Below are 17,906 nucleotides of genomic sequence, written 5' to 3' on the forward strand. Positions count from 1 at the left end.
GGGTGCTGAGAGCTCTCAAGAGTTTGAACACGCTGTCCCTACAGCGGTGTTTGCAGGGCTGCATGAGACAAAAATTGAAAACAAAGTAAAGGACTCCTAAGATTGATCTTTTTTTTTATGGTGTATAATTAGTTTTAGAAGGTTTACATTGTGTTTAAAATTAGACTCTACTTAAAGTTAGGCAGTGCAAAACTATTTGGAAGTGGGGGAAGGGGGTAATAGGTAATAGCTGCTTTACAGATCTTACTCATTGCTCATATTTCATATTGAAAACAGGCTCAGCTTTCTGCTTTACCTTTTTTTGTTTTAATGTCAAAATAATGTTTTAAAACTGTATATTTTTTTCTGACATATTTTACTTAAATACTGCCTGCATACTTAAATGTATATTACAGCCCGTTTAGCTTTCGTAACCACAGAATAAACACACTTCGATTTACATAATGGTACAAGTACAGATGTCTAAAAGTCAAACTACGGAAGAGTCCCTCATAATTTTAGTCTAGGACTGAACCACTAGTGTGGCCAGTTTGACAGGGACAAGCTGGCACGCTATGTCTTATCAAGATACAAAAATGTTTTCAGGATTCAGGACAAATTTGCATTTATATACTGAGCAGCTCTGTGCAAATCATAAAAAACAGGCAGGTTTGTTTGGTTTTATATTTGTTTATGTGTTTGTTTTCTATGAACAGCAACTTTACTTCTTATTTTAATAATTTCCAAAACATTCCCATGTTCTGATCAAGTTGATCACACATTTGAGTTAATTAGCGGCCACAAGAATTTGTTTGCATGTTTTTGTACATTTACATTATATTACACAAGTCAAAAGGCAAACAGTGTAATCTTCTGAGCTAGATAGCAGTGTCTATGTAAAAGACACTCGAATATACTAATATAGGTTAGTCTGTTTTTCATCTACAACAATTTGCATTTGGTTCTTTTGTTGGACGTCCCCTTCGTTCTACATGCATACTTGTAGAAAAAGCCTAACATAGAGGGAAACACACCTTCCTGCCCTTTCATGTATATATATGGAAAGCCTGAGGCAGGGAAAGCAGCAAACACGATAACAGGGATTAGACTGTAAACACAGACTTCACTTGCTTGTTTCAGCTAACATAGGAAGACTCTGAGTGTGCTAGCAGGTGTAACAGATGTAAAAATGAACAAAAAAACAAAGCATAACAAAAAAGAAAGTGGCAGTTTTCAAGTGGTTGAGCCATACGAATGGAATTGTCTTCAACCTACACTGGTTAGTCTCCACACTGAGGCAGCTGACAGTCGAAGTGAATGACACTCATCATTAAAATGCAATTGTGCTAGGGCCTGGCATTTATGTTAATTTGACGCGTGTTACCAAAGGTTACCACTACATTTGTCACGGTCTGGCTGGCAGACCGTGGGGATATGGGAGAATGAGGACCCAAAACACATTGTTCTGCGATGCAAACAGTGCACTTTATTTACAGTGAAGGTAACAGATGCACAATAAATCCCCTTTGCTCCCTAAACGCCCATGCGTGTGTTCCCCTCCGACGTCCGCGCTCGTGCTCCCGGCAGTTGTGTTTCTGCACACCCTGTGCGTGCTGCCCTTCTGGTCCCTCGTTCCACCTGCAGGACAATAACAGAAGCAGCCGTTAAACACTGAACCCGCGTGCGCACACGATCCACACTTCCTAATACTACACACTGACTTGGAGTCTTAGCTTAATGATCCCACGCCGGTGGGAGCTCCAACACTCTCCTAAGTAGCTCCCCCGACGAACCCTGATAACCAACAGGTGTGTGGCAGGAACTTCAGGTGTGGCCAGTTCTCCTGCAGGGCCACACCCATCAGGCCTGCATGTGGCTGTCCTCCAGCCACACATGTACACACCCACACCCTGCCCACACATACAAGTGGAACACAGAAGCATAGTGCAGAAAAACACACATCCCCAAATAATAATAATAACAACAATCATAATAATAATAATAATCCCTACTGCTCACGGACCCCCGAGACCTCCCGAGCCGGGTCCATGACAACATTACAACACCACTTGTCAAAATCAGTGACCACTAGCATGACAGCATCCACGCCACACTGCAAAAACTGCTTAGGAACACGTGCAGCTTAAGAACCTTCTCTGAGAGCCCCACGCAATGACCCAGGCTCAACAGTGGACTTCTTGTTTACATTTTGTGGCAGATAATTAAAATAGCTAACAAAGAGAATCAGTTCACCAATAGTGACAAATTGCAAACTCGAGTGTAGACTGCAATAGCACGTGATAGCACTGATGTTTTAGATAGTGGCTGAATTTGGTCAACGTCCAGTCTGAGCGCTTTCCAAATGGCTTCTGCTGCTTCTGCTTCAGCTTGCTGATGCTGCGAATCCTGGTGATGGTGATCGACACAGAAAGCATTAGAGTAAATGAAGTGTGACAATTGACAGCCCGTTCGTACTCATGAGACCGAGAGGAAGTAGTAATGGTAGAGATGGTAAAACGGCTTAAATACCACATCACATATGAGCTTTGCCAATGGCATTCTCAAGTCTAACCACCGGGAGATCAGTGATGAGTGAAGTGATTTTGGTGACAGTACTGTGGAATGGAGTTATGTGTGGAACACACTGTTAGCCAGGCTCAGATGACTGTACATTTTGATGAAAATTAGGCTGCTCCATTATCAGCATCACAGCAGTGGAAATGAGCGATAGCTTGTGCTTTTGTCATTTCTGAGCTACTGGTCCAACATTTCAAATCCCAGGTCGAGGTAAGTGTGTCTCAGTTCTCTGTGGGTGCTTTCAAGTGTGTACAGGTCCACGCTAAGCTTACAAAGGGAAGTGATGATAGTTTCCAGAGCTCTGATCTTCAAAGAATGCAGACGCCAAAAGCACTGTACTTCCTCTGTGCACTTCCAAGGGAGCTTTGACAAATGCCTATATGACTGATGACGCAAGAGCAAATCCAACCGCTCAATCCATATGCGCAAATCCAATTTTCAGCATTTACACAGACATCTCAGTACTTATTTATACAAATATGATTTTCTATGTCCCACTTTTTAAACAAAAACGGTTCAGAGACATGCTGCATACTGCTTGTAACCATGGTGCCTTCTAACTAATTTGAAGCTTTGTTGCTCCAGTTCCAGGCAAAATGTCAGTAACTAGCTACCCGGTGAATTACCCTAAAATGGTAAATGGCCTGCATTTGTATAGTGCTTTACTCAGTCCCTAAGGACCACAAAGCTGACCCTAAAATGTTCCATAGGCACTCATAGGAAGACTTAAATTGATTTGGTGACCTTGTGTCTTGTTACATATGTTGTTTATATGACATCTTCACTTGGCAGATTTCCATGAAAACCAGTAGTCATATTCCCAAAATCCATTTAGATGTTTTAATGACCTTTTGATCTATTTCCCTTTACTACTTGTGAGGATGAAACTTCCACATGTGCCCCAAAAAGAGGAAAAATGTAAACATGCATTGCTCTGAAATCAAAAGTCCACTCCTTGGGTTTTCCTACTGCATCAGCAGGTAAAAATAGTGCCATGAAACCCCCCAGCTCATTTTACTTATTTGATTTTAGTAACCCCCATAATCTTATCTCTTGCACAACATGCATGACAAACTCACCATGCTTAGCCTCCAAAGATAAGTCAGTATATTATCAGCACCTTCCAACAGTTAGATTGTAAGTTATAATGTACAGCATAGACATCAAATGCTTTTTTCTCCTACATGTATTACTTTGAAGAGTTTTTCTATTTTGCTTTTAATGCATGCAGAAAACAGATTTTTAAATAATATCAAGAAAGCTTTTTATTGGATGATCAGCTTTAGCGTTGTCTGTGAATGCTGGATTTAGACCTTGAGCTTGTTTGTAATTGTTTCTTGGCCTATGTGGACAACTAAGTGAAACACAGTGCATATTGAACTTCACATTGATTTAGTTTAAGTATGCAGTACAATAACCTACACTAATTGTAAATGAAATTTCTGTTCTGTGTTCTGTTTTGGAAAGCTTGTTCCAGTGTTGGAATAATCACAACTGGTTTCCTCATCTGTGACATCTGTTTTCCTGTATCCTGTCACTCCCAGGCAAAACCGGTTCACATTTGGACAACCCTTCAACTATATTGGGTCCTGTCTGCACTTAGATGTTGTGCACTGCTCTATTTAGTCAAACACTGTCACATTAAAAGTGTCTTATCTCTTTACCATCTCCTCAACAATTCTTACTTCTCTTTATAGAAGTTGTGGTCCTGACCTGATGGCGCAACCATACATGGAGCTATAATTAATTTAGGGAAAGGTTTCTGGAAAAAACTAGGAAATGAGAGGACCTATATTCTCATTATACATTGTACATCATACGTTCTATACATGGCAACGTTAAAACAGACTAAATACTAAACAGACCACAATTGCTTTTAATTTATTTTAACTGAAAATGAAGTGAAAATGTGAAAATAATGTGTTTTTACAGTGTTAGTAAGTAATAATAGCACACTGTAACAAAAAATGGGTGTTACAAAAAAACCCACATCTAGTAAGTAAAGGCATCCAAATTTGTATTTACTCAAGTACAATTAGTATTGTACTTGAGTAAATACACCCTTCACTCATCAGTCGTGTCTAATCTATTCAATGTTTCTCTCAGTCAAGGAATCATTGGCCAGTCAATCGTATCCTTAATCACTGAAACAAAGAATTTCCACTTGGGATTAATTTTAAGCATGGAACACTAATTGTTTCTCTGCTAAAGGACCCTAGGGATCCGCGGGTGAGTTCCACCCAACAACAAATGTGTGTATGAGCATCAAAGACCTAAACCTCCATGCAGTGTGCACCACCATGCAAATATAGTGCCAGTTCTTCTTGGTAATGGAGAACAACCAAGCTGTTTTGCATGTGGTTCAGAGAAACAGTCTTGGTGCACAATTGTTTAATAATTGCTTACTTAGTTTTGGTATAATAAAGATAGATGGAGTTCACCATGCACAAAAGACAAAATGTTCTGGTGGGTCTAATCAATGCAACACCTGTTATAGTGTCACGTTTTACTGTGTGTACAGAATTTTAAAACCCTCAAAATGTGTGAGAATTCAGTTTGTTTCACCTGCACCTGCATTTTACCGTCACAATTTGACACTTTCCGGCGTCCCACTTGAATTCTAATACTAATATCTAAGGGTAAGGTAAACTAGAGACGGGAAGTCTTTCTTCACCTGGCAGAGAAATTGCCAGTCTCACGGGAGTCACTTTTTTCTCTGCCTCATTGATTGCAAACATACAAAGAGAAGGGCGAATTAGACTCTTGTTTGAGGAGGTTAAAGGATAAATACTGTGATGACCTAGTGACCTATCGGTTTACTGAAACATGCTGTTAGAAAAAAGGCAGTCTGCAGCAAGACTTACAATAGGATTAATAGTATAAATTAGGTAGTTAAGGTTAAGCCAAATTATTACCTTTACGTAAAACTTTGGGAAGAATAGGATTGGGAACTTTAATCCTTTCCTTAGAAAGCACAAGTGATTCTACCTTTAACTAGTAAATACGTAATATTAATATATATATATATATTTTAAATCAATATTTATTTATTTATAAAGATAATCGGTTTTCAGCTAGTTTAATACATATATATGTGTGTGTGTGTGTGTATATATATATATATATATATATATATATATATATTTATATTGAGTCATGAAACCTAATAGAAACATAAATAATTGAACAGTGTCATTTTTTCCCAATTATTTTGACAGATATGGTTTGGAGGCATTTGAGGCCCAATCATGCGGTTTCCAGTAACATTATTATTATGGTGGCCCAGAGAGGTCGAATGCACTCCACTTTAAGAAAAAAACCTGCAAACAGAAAAATCTCTGCATGTTTTGGTTTCTGTCACTTCTGCAGCATTTCCGTCACATTACTGTGTCCCCAGAAACACTTCTGTTGTGTTTTCTGAGATTTCTTTTCTACTTTGATTGTGTCGTGTTAAACTTCAGCTGTGTTTTGTGTTGTTTTGCAGAGTTTTTCTACTCTATTTGCTAGTTTTCCTAAATGCAGTTCCACTGCAATATTATCTACCTGTGTGAATTTTTTTTAATCCCAAGTATTCACACCTAAGTTTTTAATCCCTAGCTTGTTGTTTTCTTTCATGTATTTTTTCTTGTGTGCACTGTATTCTTTGCTCTTCTAATATCTTGTTGTATGAAATAATGGACTAATCATTTCTTGTCCTTTTGGAATGTTTCAGAACACTTTGTGTTCATTTGCTTTACTAATTTAAGAACTTTTATATTTCCAACAGTGTACAAATTTGCTAACTGAGACTAGTGGGAATAGGGCTGACCCATGGAATCACAGTCCTTTTGTTCTTCCAATGTCCACAATGATTAATGTGTGAATAAACAGGCTGGAGGCAGATTTATTTTTCTTTGCCACTTAAGGAAGCAACTTTTCTGTACCACCTTCAAACGTCTCTCACAGTGATTAATTGTAGAAAACAGTCAACTTTTAACTCTTTCCATACCAAGTGAGAAAGAGATGTGGGCTACTGAAATACCTCTGGTTTTGTTTCTCACTGTAAATCTGGCAGATCTCCCACTTATATAAATAGCTGTAGCCTGGTATGCCACGATTTCTGAGAATATTGACAAGATGTGTCTACTAAGAAAGACTAAGGGAGAGATGGATGGGGACAAAGCATACCAACAGTGATATTATCTTTATATCCTGGGGAAAAAACTAATAAACAGAAAGGCTTTCCATTCCTTTGCAGTCTGTAAACGATAAACTGTTGAATGGAATCACATAACACAAACTCAATAATGTATAACTCATTTATCACTCTGTTAGAATGTACCACCCATCTGTCCGACTCTGGCACACACACATACAAACACACAGACATGCAAAGGCCTGTATTGATATTTTTGGTAGTGTATGAGGTATGGTATGAGTTAAGATGCCACCATCAAGCAGCCCCTCCCCCTGACACTCTACTGTTTACAGCCTCGGATTATTAAAACTGGATGCCAGCAGGCCACAACAATGCCAGGCAAAGTGACAACTGAGAAAGCCACATTTAAATTGAAGCCGAGCAATTTCATAACACCTCTGCACATGACCCGCCATCATCTTCTGATGCCACTTCTGTCTGCGTGTGTGCCTGTCTTTCTGTGTCATGCAGTAGGAACATTAGACTGCATTTGTGCTTTTGGCTGGTAATATGAAAACCTCTGTGAGCCTAGAGGAGATCTGCAGAAATCAGGTTAGCTCTTTGTCACAATGATGGGGGCTGCTTCTTTGTCAGCAAGATATACTGAATCTGAGGCCTGCGTGTCACCAGGGCTCGCTATCAGGATCACCAAGGCTGGACTGGGACAAAAAATCGGCCTGGGCATTTTGACTAGAGACCGGCCCACCAGGATAAAGATTGGAAATGTGACGTCATTCAGGGGTAAAACCGCAAAGGATTCTGGGAACTTGTGGCAAGCGGTACTAGCGCACGCAGGCTTTCAATTGAACTCAGTTATACAGCGATAAAAAGAAACACAAAAAATGGCAAGAAGCTGTTGTATTATGAACTGCAATAGCCGGTCGCATGACAGCCACGGGAAACCGACAGGTAAAGAGATTGTTTTTTTTTTATTGGATTACGTCGTTGAAGAGAAATTTTTTAAGCCATGTTTCCGAAGTAAGAGCCGACGGATGGTCTGGATATACCAAATATAACGTCTCAGAACACTCCAGCTCACATGTTGGTCTGCTCCAAGCATTCCCACAAAGGTCAGAGTTTTGTAGTAGTTAATACGTCATTTTTCATAACATAATTGGTGATATAGGTTATAAGCAAGTCTGGCGCTGAACAGAAATTGTCGCGCTATGCTCCTTTATTTATTGTGCATAAATAGTGAATTGTCCTGACACAATATTGCGTTTCGCTTCTGTTATAACCATGGTACATTGACAAAAACATATACTTTTATTCACAGGATAAAACTGTTGTTTTGTATCACTAATTGCCCAGTGCGATTACAACATACAGTATTATTGTCACTGCAACATTTCTGTGATGCGTACCAGAAATTATTTCCACTACTAATTGATTACCGTTGAGCTCAAAGGTTATATTAATAAACGGTTAACGAGTGTGTATTTATGAAGACGATTTGTGAGACTGGTAAACTTACCTTTGTTCGTATGATGGTCTTTCGTTCTACACGGTGCGTTTCAAGGTCCTGTACCCATCCGTCGGTTAACTGTACCTGGGCTTGTTGCAGTGACCTGAAGTTACTAAACTTCATGAGTGTATGCACTCACTCCAAGAACCGTATAATTATAAATATGAGCGTGGTGAAAGTTGGGCAGCACGCTAACGTCTTTTGTCCCTCTGTGTGCTCGTAAGGGTCTGACCCTTTCACTCCTTTGATTTTTTCCTCGTATCTTTTCTTGGTCTTTTCGTCGAGTCTGTCTTTGTACGGACCGGCATTGTTCTCCTTTTGTTTTGTACATTCCTTTTTTGTGCGGCAAAGAAAACGCAAGAAGGTATTGGAACCGGAGAATGAACATTTTGCGGTGCTGCAAATGCTTGCATTTGATGCGGTATGTCACTACCCGATCCGTACCGGAAACCCGATCGGTACCCCGCATGCGCAAATCTTACGTCACTTCCTCTCTTTGCCAACATTGCGACATTCAATATATTTGAATGATACGGTTAGCGCCCGGTTAGCTCCTAGCATTTCTCAACAGCTCTGCCTCCTTTTCGACATTTAAACAATGGATAATCCGTATACAAAGAAATTCATGCTTTTCTCCTCAACAGAGAGCGTCCCCCGATTGAGCAACAGCTCCGTAAAATAAGGAGAATGGCGCCTAATTACAGAGTTAATAATGCAGACTTTGTGATATCTCATGTGTAGATTCATCAGCCAGATTAAGTGTTTACTGACAATTGACAGTGATAGCGCACATCATCATCACTATTCCAACAATCCTCTCCTCACAGACAAGCATAAACACACTCGACTATCGCTAAATCAGATTTAACACACGTTTGTAATGACGCTAATTCAGTTTATAATAGGGTTTATTCGCTCGGTCAGCAGGTGGCGGTATCCTCGTACACTGGGGAGTACACTGCCATTAAACGAACAGAAGAAGAAGAAAACATCTGCACATGCGCGGTACGGATCGGGTAGACCCGATTTGTACGGTCAGACTTTACACATGCGCAGTAAGGATCGGGGAGTCCTGATCCGTAACTATCTTTTTATTTTTCGTTTTTGTCTACATTGTACTGAAATGCTTCATTATTGCAAACATTTTAAGATATACTTGTTATTCTTAACATCTTAACAGATACTCTGACCTGCAACTATCGTAAAATGCTACGACCGGAAGTCGAAACCTTTCGCGCATGCGGGGTACGGATCGGATTTCCGGTACGGATCGGGTAGTGACACGGTACTTGGATTGTTTTGCCACGAGTTCCCGGCATGCAATGCGCGAAAATCACGTGATTGCTAAACAAGGGGGAGGGTGCATCCGGCCTCCTCGGCTGTAATTGGTCCAGCCCAGAGTCGATCATGACCAATTGGCCAATCCAACACCTTTCATTATATATACCCTTCCTAAAAAAGAAAAAAAAATCCATCGGCCCATAAAAACAAAAAATCGCCAGCGGCCCACCGGGCAAATGCCCGGTATGCCCGATGGCCAGTCCAGCTATGGATCAGCCATGCAGAGTTAATCTTGAAGCTGCATGTGGGACAATGCCACCAAGATACTAAAACCTACTAACCTAAAACCTATCTGAAGTCTGCCTTGCGTGCCTCAGGTTGTGAAAGGAACATTTAGTTCATGGTGCTTTGTTTTGCCACTGTTTGAATTCACAATATACTACAGTGGCTTGCAAAAGTATTCGGCCCCCTTGAACTTTCCCACATTTTGTCACATTACAGCCACAAGCATGAATCAATTTTATTGGAATTCCACGTGAAAGACCAATACAAAGTGGTGTACACGTGAGAAGTGGAATGAAAATCATACATGATTCCAAACATTTTTTACAAATAAATAACTGCAAAGTGGAATGTGCGTAATTATTCAGCCCCCTTTGGTCTGAGTGCAGTCAGTTGCCGATAGACATTGCCTGATGAGTGCTAATGACTAAATAGAGGGCACCTGTGAGTAATCTAATGTCAGTACAAATACAGCTGCTCTGTGACGGCCTCAGAGGTTGTCTAAGAGAATATTGGGAGCAACAACACCATGAACAAATTTCCCACGTGTGGGACTAATAAAGGTTATCTTATCTTATCTTATGAAGTCCAAAGAAAACTCCAGACAGGTCAGGGATAAAGTTATTGAGAAATTTAAAGCAGGCTTAGGCTACAGAAAGATTTCCCAAGCCTTGAACATCCCACGGAGCACTGTTCAAGCGATCATTCAGAAATGGAAGGAGTATGGCACAACTGTGAACCTACCAAGACAAGGCCGTCCACCTAAACTCACAGGCCGAACAAGGAGATCAGAAATGCAGCCAAGAGGCCCATGGTGACTGTGGACGAGCTGCAGAGATCTACAGCTCAGGTGGGGGAATCTGTCCATAGGACAACTATTAGTCGTGCACTGCACAAAGTTGGCCTTTATGGAAGAGTGGCAAGAAGAAAGCCATTGTTAACAGAAAACCATAAGAAGTCCTCTTTGCAGTTTGCCACAAGCCATGTGGGGGACACAGCAAACATGTGGAAGAAGGTGCTCTGGTCAGATGAGACCAAAATGGAACTTTTTGGCCAAAATGCAAAACGCTATGTGTGGAGGAAAACTAACACTGCACATCACTCATGTGTTAGAATGGCCCAGTCAAAGTCCAGATCTAAATCCAATCGAGAATCTGTGGCAAGATCTGAAAACTGCTGTTCACAAACGCTGTCCATCTAATCTGACTGAGCTGGAGCTGTTTTGCAAAGAAGAATGGGCAAGGATTTCAGTCTCTAGATGTGCAAAGCTGGTAGGGACAGACCCTAAACCAGCGGTCCCCAACCTTTTTTGCGCCACGGACCAGTTTATGCCCGACAATATTTTCATGGACCGGCCTTTAAGGTGTCGCGGATAAATACAACAAAATAAAACTAGTACCGGTACCGAAAAAAAGAACATTTATTCATAACCAGTGTTGCCACAGTTACTTTGAAAAAGTAATATATTACGGACTACTGATTACTCCTTCCAAAAGTAACTTAGTTACTTTACTGATTACTTTATTTTTAAAGTAACTAAGTTAGATTACTAGTTACTTTATTAGTTACTTTCAGAAGCTGCCAATAACACTCCCCACTGCCTCAACATAAAAACATCAACCGATTTTGCCAATACTCACTTTATTGGAAGTGTATTTTAACAGTAATGTCAACAATATATCTCCTGACATTTGAAGTTGAACTTAAAACTTTTTTCCTGACAGAAATACTTGTTTGTATGAAAATAAAGACAGTCTTGTTACTTCACTTAACATAAATACTTTTTATAAAAAAACAAACAAACAAACAAAGAGTCTTTCTTGACTTCCCTTAAGATACTTTTTATACCATCCACATGTAAGCACTATTGTCCGCTTTTGTAACTTTGGACTAATCTTATAAAAAAAAAAAAAAAGAGACTGCAGGTCCAACTTAAATTGCCTTACTTCCTTGCAGGTAATTGTTTTAAGTTAATCAACTTGAAAACTTTAATAAGTTTATTAAGTGACTTTGATAAACTTAATTCAATTACTTGTAAATAGTTATTTAAATTGGATTCCCCATTCTCTGTTTTTTCAGTATATGTTGTCATCGCATGTTATGGGGGAAACAGTAGAGTGGAGCGAGTAAACCAGTGGTTGTACCTCATTAACAGAAGCTTCTCAAACCTTTTGTCAGAAAGTCGATTTCTTTTAGGCGTGAGCACCAAACCTCCCAGACTAAAAAGTCGCTCCACAGGAGCACTTGATGGGGTTGGAGTGTTATACTTTAAAAAAATTGTCTTTATGCTTGAAAATTTACGCAGAATCTGAAGGTCGTAGCCTGACATCAGGTAGTCCATGACTTCTTTTTCTGCAGAATAGGTCTCCTCCTCTGGCTCTGCCTCAAAAGTGAAAAAGTCCATCTCACCTTGGCTGCTAGATGTAGTAGCACTGGGCACACTGGCAGGGTTTTTTGCCAGAGGAGCAGTGGTGCAACACTCTGCTGTCAGAAGCTGTTTTACTCGCTCCCTCCTTCCTGCATCTCTCAGCCATCGGAGTTTGAATTTTGGACAACTGGCAGCTGCAAGAAGGGCATCTTTGTCATCCAGCACACCGGCGAAACGAGTCTGAATAGCCTAAAAAACATAATTGATATTTTTATGCCTACAATTTATTATGTTATTGAATTATTTGCAAACCATGCCTAATATGAGATCAGTATTATGGATTTATTTTGTTTTAGGTTACTTGTAAACATTTTAATTGTTTTAATCTTATTTTTCAATGATAATTAATATTCTGTTCCATGTTTGTGAATTGTATGAAGCAAAAAATCTGACTAATTTCAAGATAGAGCGTACCTGTACAATGGCATCTGGAAGGCCTGCAGTCATCCTGGAGAGGTCATCTTTCACAGCCTGGGTCTTCTGCATTAGAACTTCAAGTGTTGGTAGTAAAGTTCCATATGGACAGTCGCCTTGTATTCTTGATCTTTGAAGCACTTCAGTCCTAGCTTTGTGCACAGAGTATTCAGCTCACCCATGGGGATTTCTGCAATTCTCTTTACAGCATCAAAAAAGGAATTCCACCTTGTGGATGTTGGTATTAGGAGCTTTCTTTTGCTGATTTCTTCCACTGTTTCTGATGCAAGTGTAGATCTACTCGATTTGGTCCAAAGAGCTGTGCATTTTGCTGTGCTGCTCCTATACACAGCCCTGCTCTCTGCATTGGTTGTTAAATGTTTCTCCACATCACGTGTGCAAATTATGTTGATGGTGTGCGAAGCACACCTGCAGTGCGGGGGAAGAGACAGCTGACCATCACTTTCATTCTCAGCCGAGAGGATTTCTGACAGATCAGAAAAAGTGACATCATCGTCTTTGGGGCTGGACTCTTCCTCCTCCGTCTCATCATCGGACTCCGTGACAGGATGATAAACTTGAAACGCCTTAACAAAGTTGGATCCATTATCAGTAACTGTTGCAACTACTTTGTTGAGTAATCCATAAGAGGAGTGGATGTTTTCGATTTCTGTACCAATGACATCATACGTGTGTCTACCATGAATTCGCCTACATGCTAATGCAACCTTGTGACGCTCTAATGTGGTTCTACTGATCCAGTGGAGCGTTACTCCCATATAGCTTCTGTTGTTAGCAGTCCAAATATCCGCGGTAGTTGAAACAAAGTCAATCTCATTCAGTGTGGCCTTCAAATTTCTCTCCATTTCTGTAAACTCCTTCTCCAAGTAAGAAGTAAAAGTCGTTCGGTGAGGCAGCTCGGCATTAACAGAAGTAGGGATCTTTTTTATTATGGCACGAAACGAGGGCGAGTCAACAGTGTTTATAGGTAGCATTTCTTCTACAATATACTGCGCGACCAACTTCTTCAATTCTTCATCACTTACTGGTTTTGCACCAAAGTCCAACTTTTGTTGTTTGGGGGGTGTAGGACCTTCTGCGGAAGTCACGGCTCTCTGCTTCGGACCACTTGGTGGGACTCTCTCTGTGAGTTTGACTGTGCTGTGCTGCGACTCCAAATGTTTCTTTAAGTTTGACGTAGTGTTTTTGAAGGTAGATAACACTTTTTCGCCAACACAGAGTGTACAACGAACCTTAATATTTAAATCTTTAGTTGACAGAAACTCAAAATAGTGACCATATTTCCAGCTAAAGAACGAACATCTCTCTCCCTCCATTGTTGTTTACACTTTTTTACGTCGCTGGCTGCTTGTGAGCGGGAAACGTGACCTGTCGCTTATGTGACGTTTCACGACACGTATGCGTTTGTCATCCGCTGAGACGAAAAGAAGAAACCAAATCTTTTTGCTTAAAAAAATAGTAACGCACAGTGGTTTGGACAAGTAACTTTAATCTGACTACTGTTATGGAAATAGTAACGCGTTAGATTAGTCGTTACTGAAAAAGTGGTCATATTCGGAGTAACGCGTTACTAAGCAACGCGTTACCGGCATCACTGTTCATAACACACGTGAAAAGGCCAAGCAAAACAGAGTAAACAATAAAAACGATAACAAAATAACGCTGAAAACCGATAAAAACCCTGAAAACTCTAGAGATTGACAGACCACGTGACTTTCGCGCATTGCATGCCGGTAACTCGTGGCAAAACGATCCAAGTACTGCATCAAATGCAAGCATTTGGAGCACCGCAAAACGTTCATTCTTCGGTTCCAATAAATTCTTGCTTTTTCTTTGCCCCCCAAAAAGGTATGTACAAAACGAAGGAGAACAATGCCGGTCCGTACAAAGACAGACATGATGAAAAGTCAAAGAAAAGATACGAGGAAAAAATCAAAGGAGTGAAAGGGTCAGACCCTTACGAGCACACAGAGGGACATAATACGTCATCGTGCTGCCCAACTTCACCACGCTCATATTTATAATTATACGCTTCTTGGAGTGAGTGCATACACTCGTGAAGTTTAGTAACTTCAGGTCACTGCAACAAGCCCAGGTACAGTTTACCGACGGATGGGTGCAGGACCTTGAAATGCACCGTGTAGAACGAAAGACCGTCGTACGTATCATAAGTTTACCAGTCTCACAAATCGTCGTCTTAAATACACATTCGTTAACCGTTTATTAATGGGAACTTTGAGCTCAACGGTAATTAATTAGCAGTGGAAATAATTTCTGGTACGCATCACAGAAATGTTGCAGTGACAATAATATTGTATGCTGTAATCGTACTGGGCAATTAGTGATACAAAACAACTGTTTTATCCTGTGAATAAAAGTATATGTTTTTGTCAGTGTACCATGGTAATAACAGAAGCGAAACACAATATTGTGTCAGGACAATTTACTATTTATGCACAATAAACAAAGGAGCATAGCGCGACAATTTCTGTTCAGCGCCAGACTTGCTTGTAACCTATATCACCAATTATGTTATGAAAAATGACGCATTAACTACAACAGCAGACTGATCTTTGTGGAAATGCTTGGAGCAGACTAACCTGTGAGCTGGAGTGTTCTGGGACGTTATATTTTGTCTTTGAATGGCTGCAATCCAGTCGCCTCTTTGTTACTTTGGAAACATGGCTCGAACAATTTCTCTTCAACGACGTAATCCGATAACAACCGATCTCTTTACCCATCGGCTTCCCGTGGCTGTCATGCGACCGGCTATTGCAGTTAATAACAACAGCTTCTTGCCATTTTTTGTGTTTCTTTTTATCGCTGTATAACTGATTTCAATTGAAAGCCTGCGTGCGCTAGTACCTCTTGCCACAAGTTCCCAGAATTCTTTGCGGTTTTACCCCTGAGTGACGTCACATTTTCAATCTCTATACATTTCACACCTGAGCCTCAACTCTCGCGGCCCGGTACCGGTCCGTGGCCTGGGGATTAGGGACCGCTGCCCTAAACGACTGGCAGCTGTAATTGCAGCAAAAGGTGGTTCTACAAAGTATTGACTCAAGGGGCTGAATAATTACCCACACCCCACTTTTCAGTTATTTATTTGTAAAAAAAAATGTTTGGAATCATGTATGATTTTCGTTCCACTTCTCACGTGTACACCACTTTGTGTTGGTCTTTCACGTGGAATTCCAATAAAATTGATTCATGTTTGTGGCTGTAATGTGACAAAATGTGGAAAAGTTCAAGGGGGCCGAATAATTTTGCAAGCTACTGTAAGTTATTTCAGTGTTCTACTTTTCTGGAATCAATTACAGCCCAGATGGAGCCTGGGTCACACTTGATAAATGAAAAAAGGAATCTGCTCTTTTTCAGAATGAAGTTTCAATGAAGTTTTGTATTTCCATTTTGTATTGTTTTTTTGTTTGATTATGTTATTTGCCTTTCATGTCCTATTCTTGTTTCTGCGTCTTTTCCTCAGTGTCACCTGTAGTATTAACCCTTGTCTCCTTTAATTCTGTCAAGTTCATATGTCTTAGTGCTGGTAAAACTTCCTGTTTTATTTTGATATTCCAGCATCTTGTGTGTTGTCTTCAGTTTTGCCTCCCCTCCCCTTGCCATGTTAGTTTGATTCTGTTCACCTGTGTCTTGTTTTGCCCAACTGTTTCCTCTCTCTCTTAGTCCTAAGTTTCCCTCTGGTTTTCATTGCATTCTCCCTCTGGGTTAATCCTCCCTCCCTGGCAGCATAGTATCCGTGTTTATATGCAGATTTGGTTTCTATTTGTTTTTTGACCTGCTTTATTATTTTAATTAGTTTTTGTTTAACAAAACAGCTTTTTAGTTTACTCCTGTTCCAAGTCCTGCATTGCATCCTACTCTGCCAGCCTTGACAGCAATATCCTGTATAACTTTGCACAATAGCCACACACTCCAGGCAATTCACTTATTTCATTCAAAGACAAATGTGTGAAAAGAAGCCTGATATTCATAACAAACATGACATTAATAGAATGGGAAACTCTGTAATAGAATTAAAACATCTTTAGTGTAACGTGTCTGTCATTACTAATAATGAAATCACTGAAAAGGATAAGAAAAGATTGCCCATAAAAGATTACTATTCATGTGAAGAATGAAAGAGTATTTAAGGTGTAATAAAATCTCGTCTGTTAAGGAAAAAAACAAACATCTGTTTAACCCGTTCAACATCATTCCATCCATACCTCTTATCTCTGCCATGAGGTGCTGAAGCACATCCCACGTCACAGAGACAACCACTCAAGCTCATATTCACACCTCCAGGTCAAACCAGTTAACCCTAAACCTGCATTTTTTTCACTACTGGGAGGAATGCTCAGTGCCTTGAAAAAACTGGAGAACATACTGTACAGACTCCACACAAACTCCTCCAGCAGCCTGACTGAAGCTTTCTTGTGTTAATAGATAAAGCCAGCTGCAGTAGTGGGAGATTTGGACATGCAAACACAGCTGTTGTGGATTAGCCACAGTGCTATGTGTACTGAAACTGCTCATTTTAAGAACATCCATCAAATCTAAATTCGATTTGCTAATCAGATTTAAGATGTCGCACTAAAACAGTTCATAGCAGAGGTGTGGACTCGAGTCACATGACTTGGACTCGAGTCATACTCGAGTCATTAATTTTATGACTTTAGACTTGACTTGAAAAAATGTTCTAAGACTTGTGACTTGACTTGGACTTTTACACCAATGACCTGGGACTTGAATTGGACTTGAACCGGTTTACTTGAAAAGACTTGATATTTCACCCCAAATATAAAATTTAACATGCATATTATATAGAGATTGAAAATGTGACGTCATTCAGGGGTAAACCGCAAAGGATTCTGGGAACTCGTGGCAAGAGGTACTAGCGCACGCAGACTTTCAATTGAAATCAGTTATACAGCGATAAAAAGAAACACAAAAATGTCAAGAAGCCGTTGTATTATTAACTGCAATAGCCGGTCGCATGACAGCCACGGGAAGCCGACGGGTAAAGAGATCGGTTGTTATCGGATTACGTCGTTGAAGAGAAATTGTTCAAGCCATGTTTCCGAAGTAACAAAGACGCGACGGATGGCCTGGATTGCAGCCATTCAAAGATCAAATATAACGTCCCAGAACACTCCAGCTCACAGGTTAGTCTGCTCCAAGCATTTACACGAAGGTCAGTGTTTTTTAGTAGTTAATACGTCATTTTCATAACATAATTGGTGATATAGGTTACAAGCAAGTCTGGCGCTGAACAGAAATTG

At 40.2% G+C, this 17,906-nt stretch overlaps 1 protein-coding gene across 1 annotated transcript; it reads right to left on the bottom strand.

Moving 5' to 3' along the window:
• Nucleotides 1-12,674: 12,674 nt before the first annotated feature.
• LOC146717361 (uncharacterized) lies at nt 12,675-14,157 on the bottom strand. Its single transcript, XM_085467088.1, has one exon. It carries the CDS (start codon nt 13,938-13,940, stop codon nt 12,675-12,677), a length of 1,266 nt encoding a protein of 421 aa, XP_085323214.1. The 5' UTR covers nt 13,941-14,157.
• Between the last annotated feature and the right edge of the window lie 3,749 nt (nt 14,158-17,906).

Source organism: Copadichromis virginalis, linkage group LG2 (assembly GCF_057382275.1).
Source record: "Copadichromis virginalis isolate Kocher_CV1m ecotype Utaka linkage group LG2, C_Virginalis_male_GT1.1, whole genome shotgun sequence".
NCBI classification, from domain to species: domain Eukaryota; kingdom Metazoa; phylum Chordata; class Actinopteri; order Cichliformes; family Cichlidae; genus Copadichromis; species Copadichromis virginalis.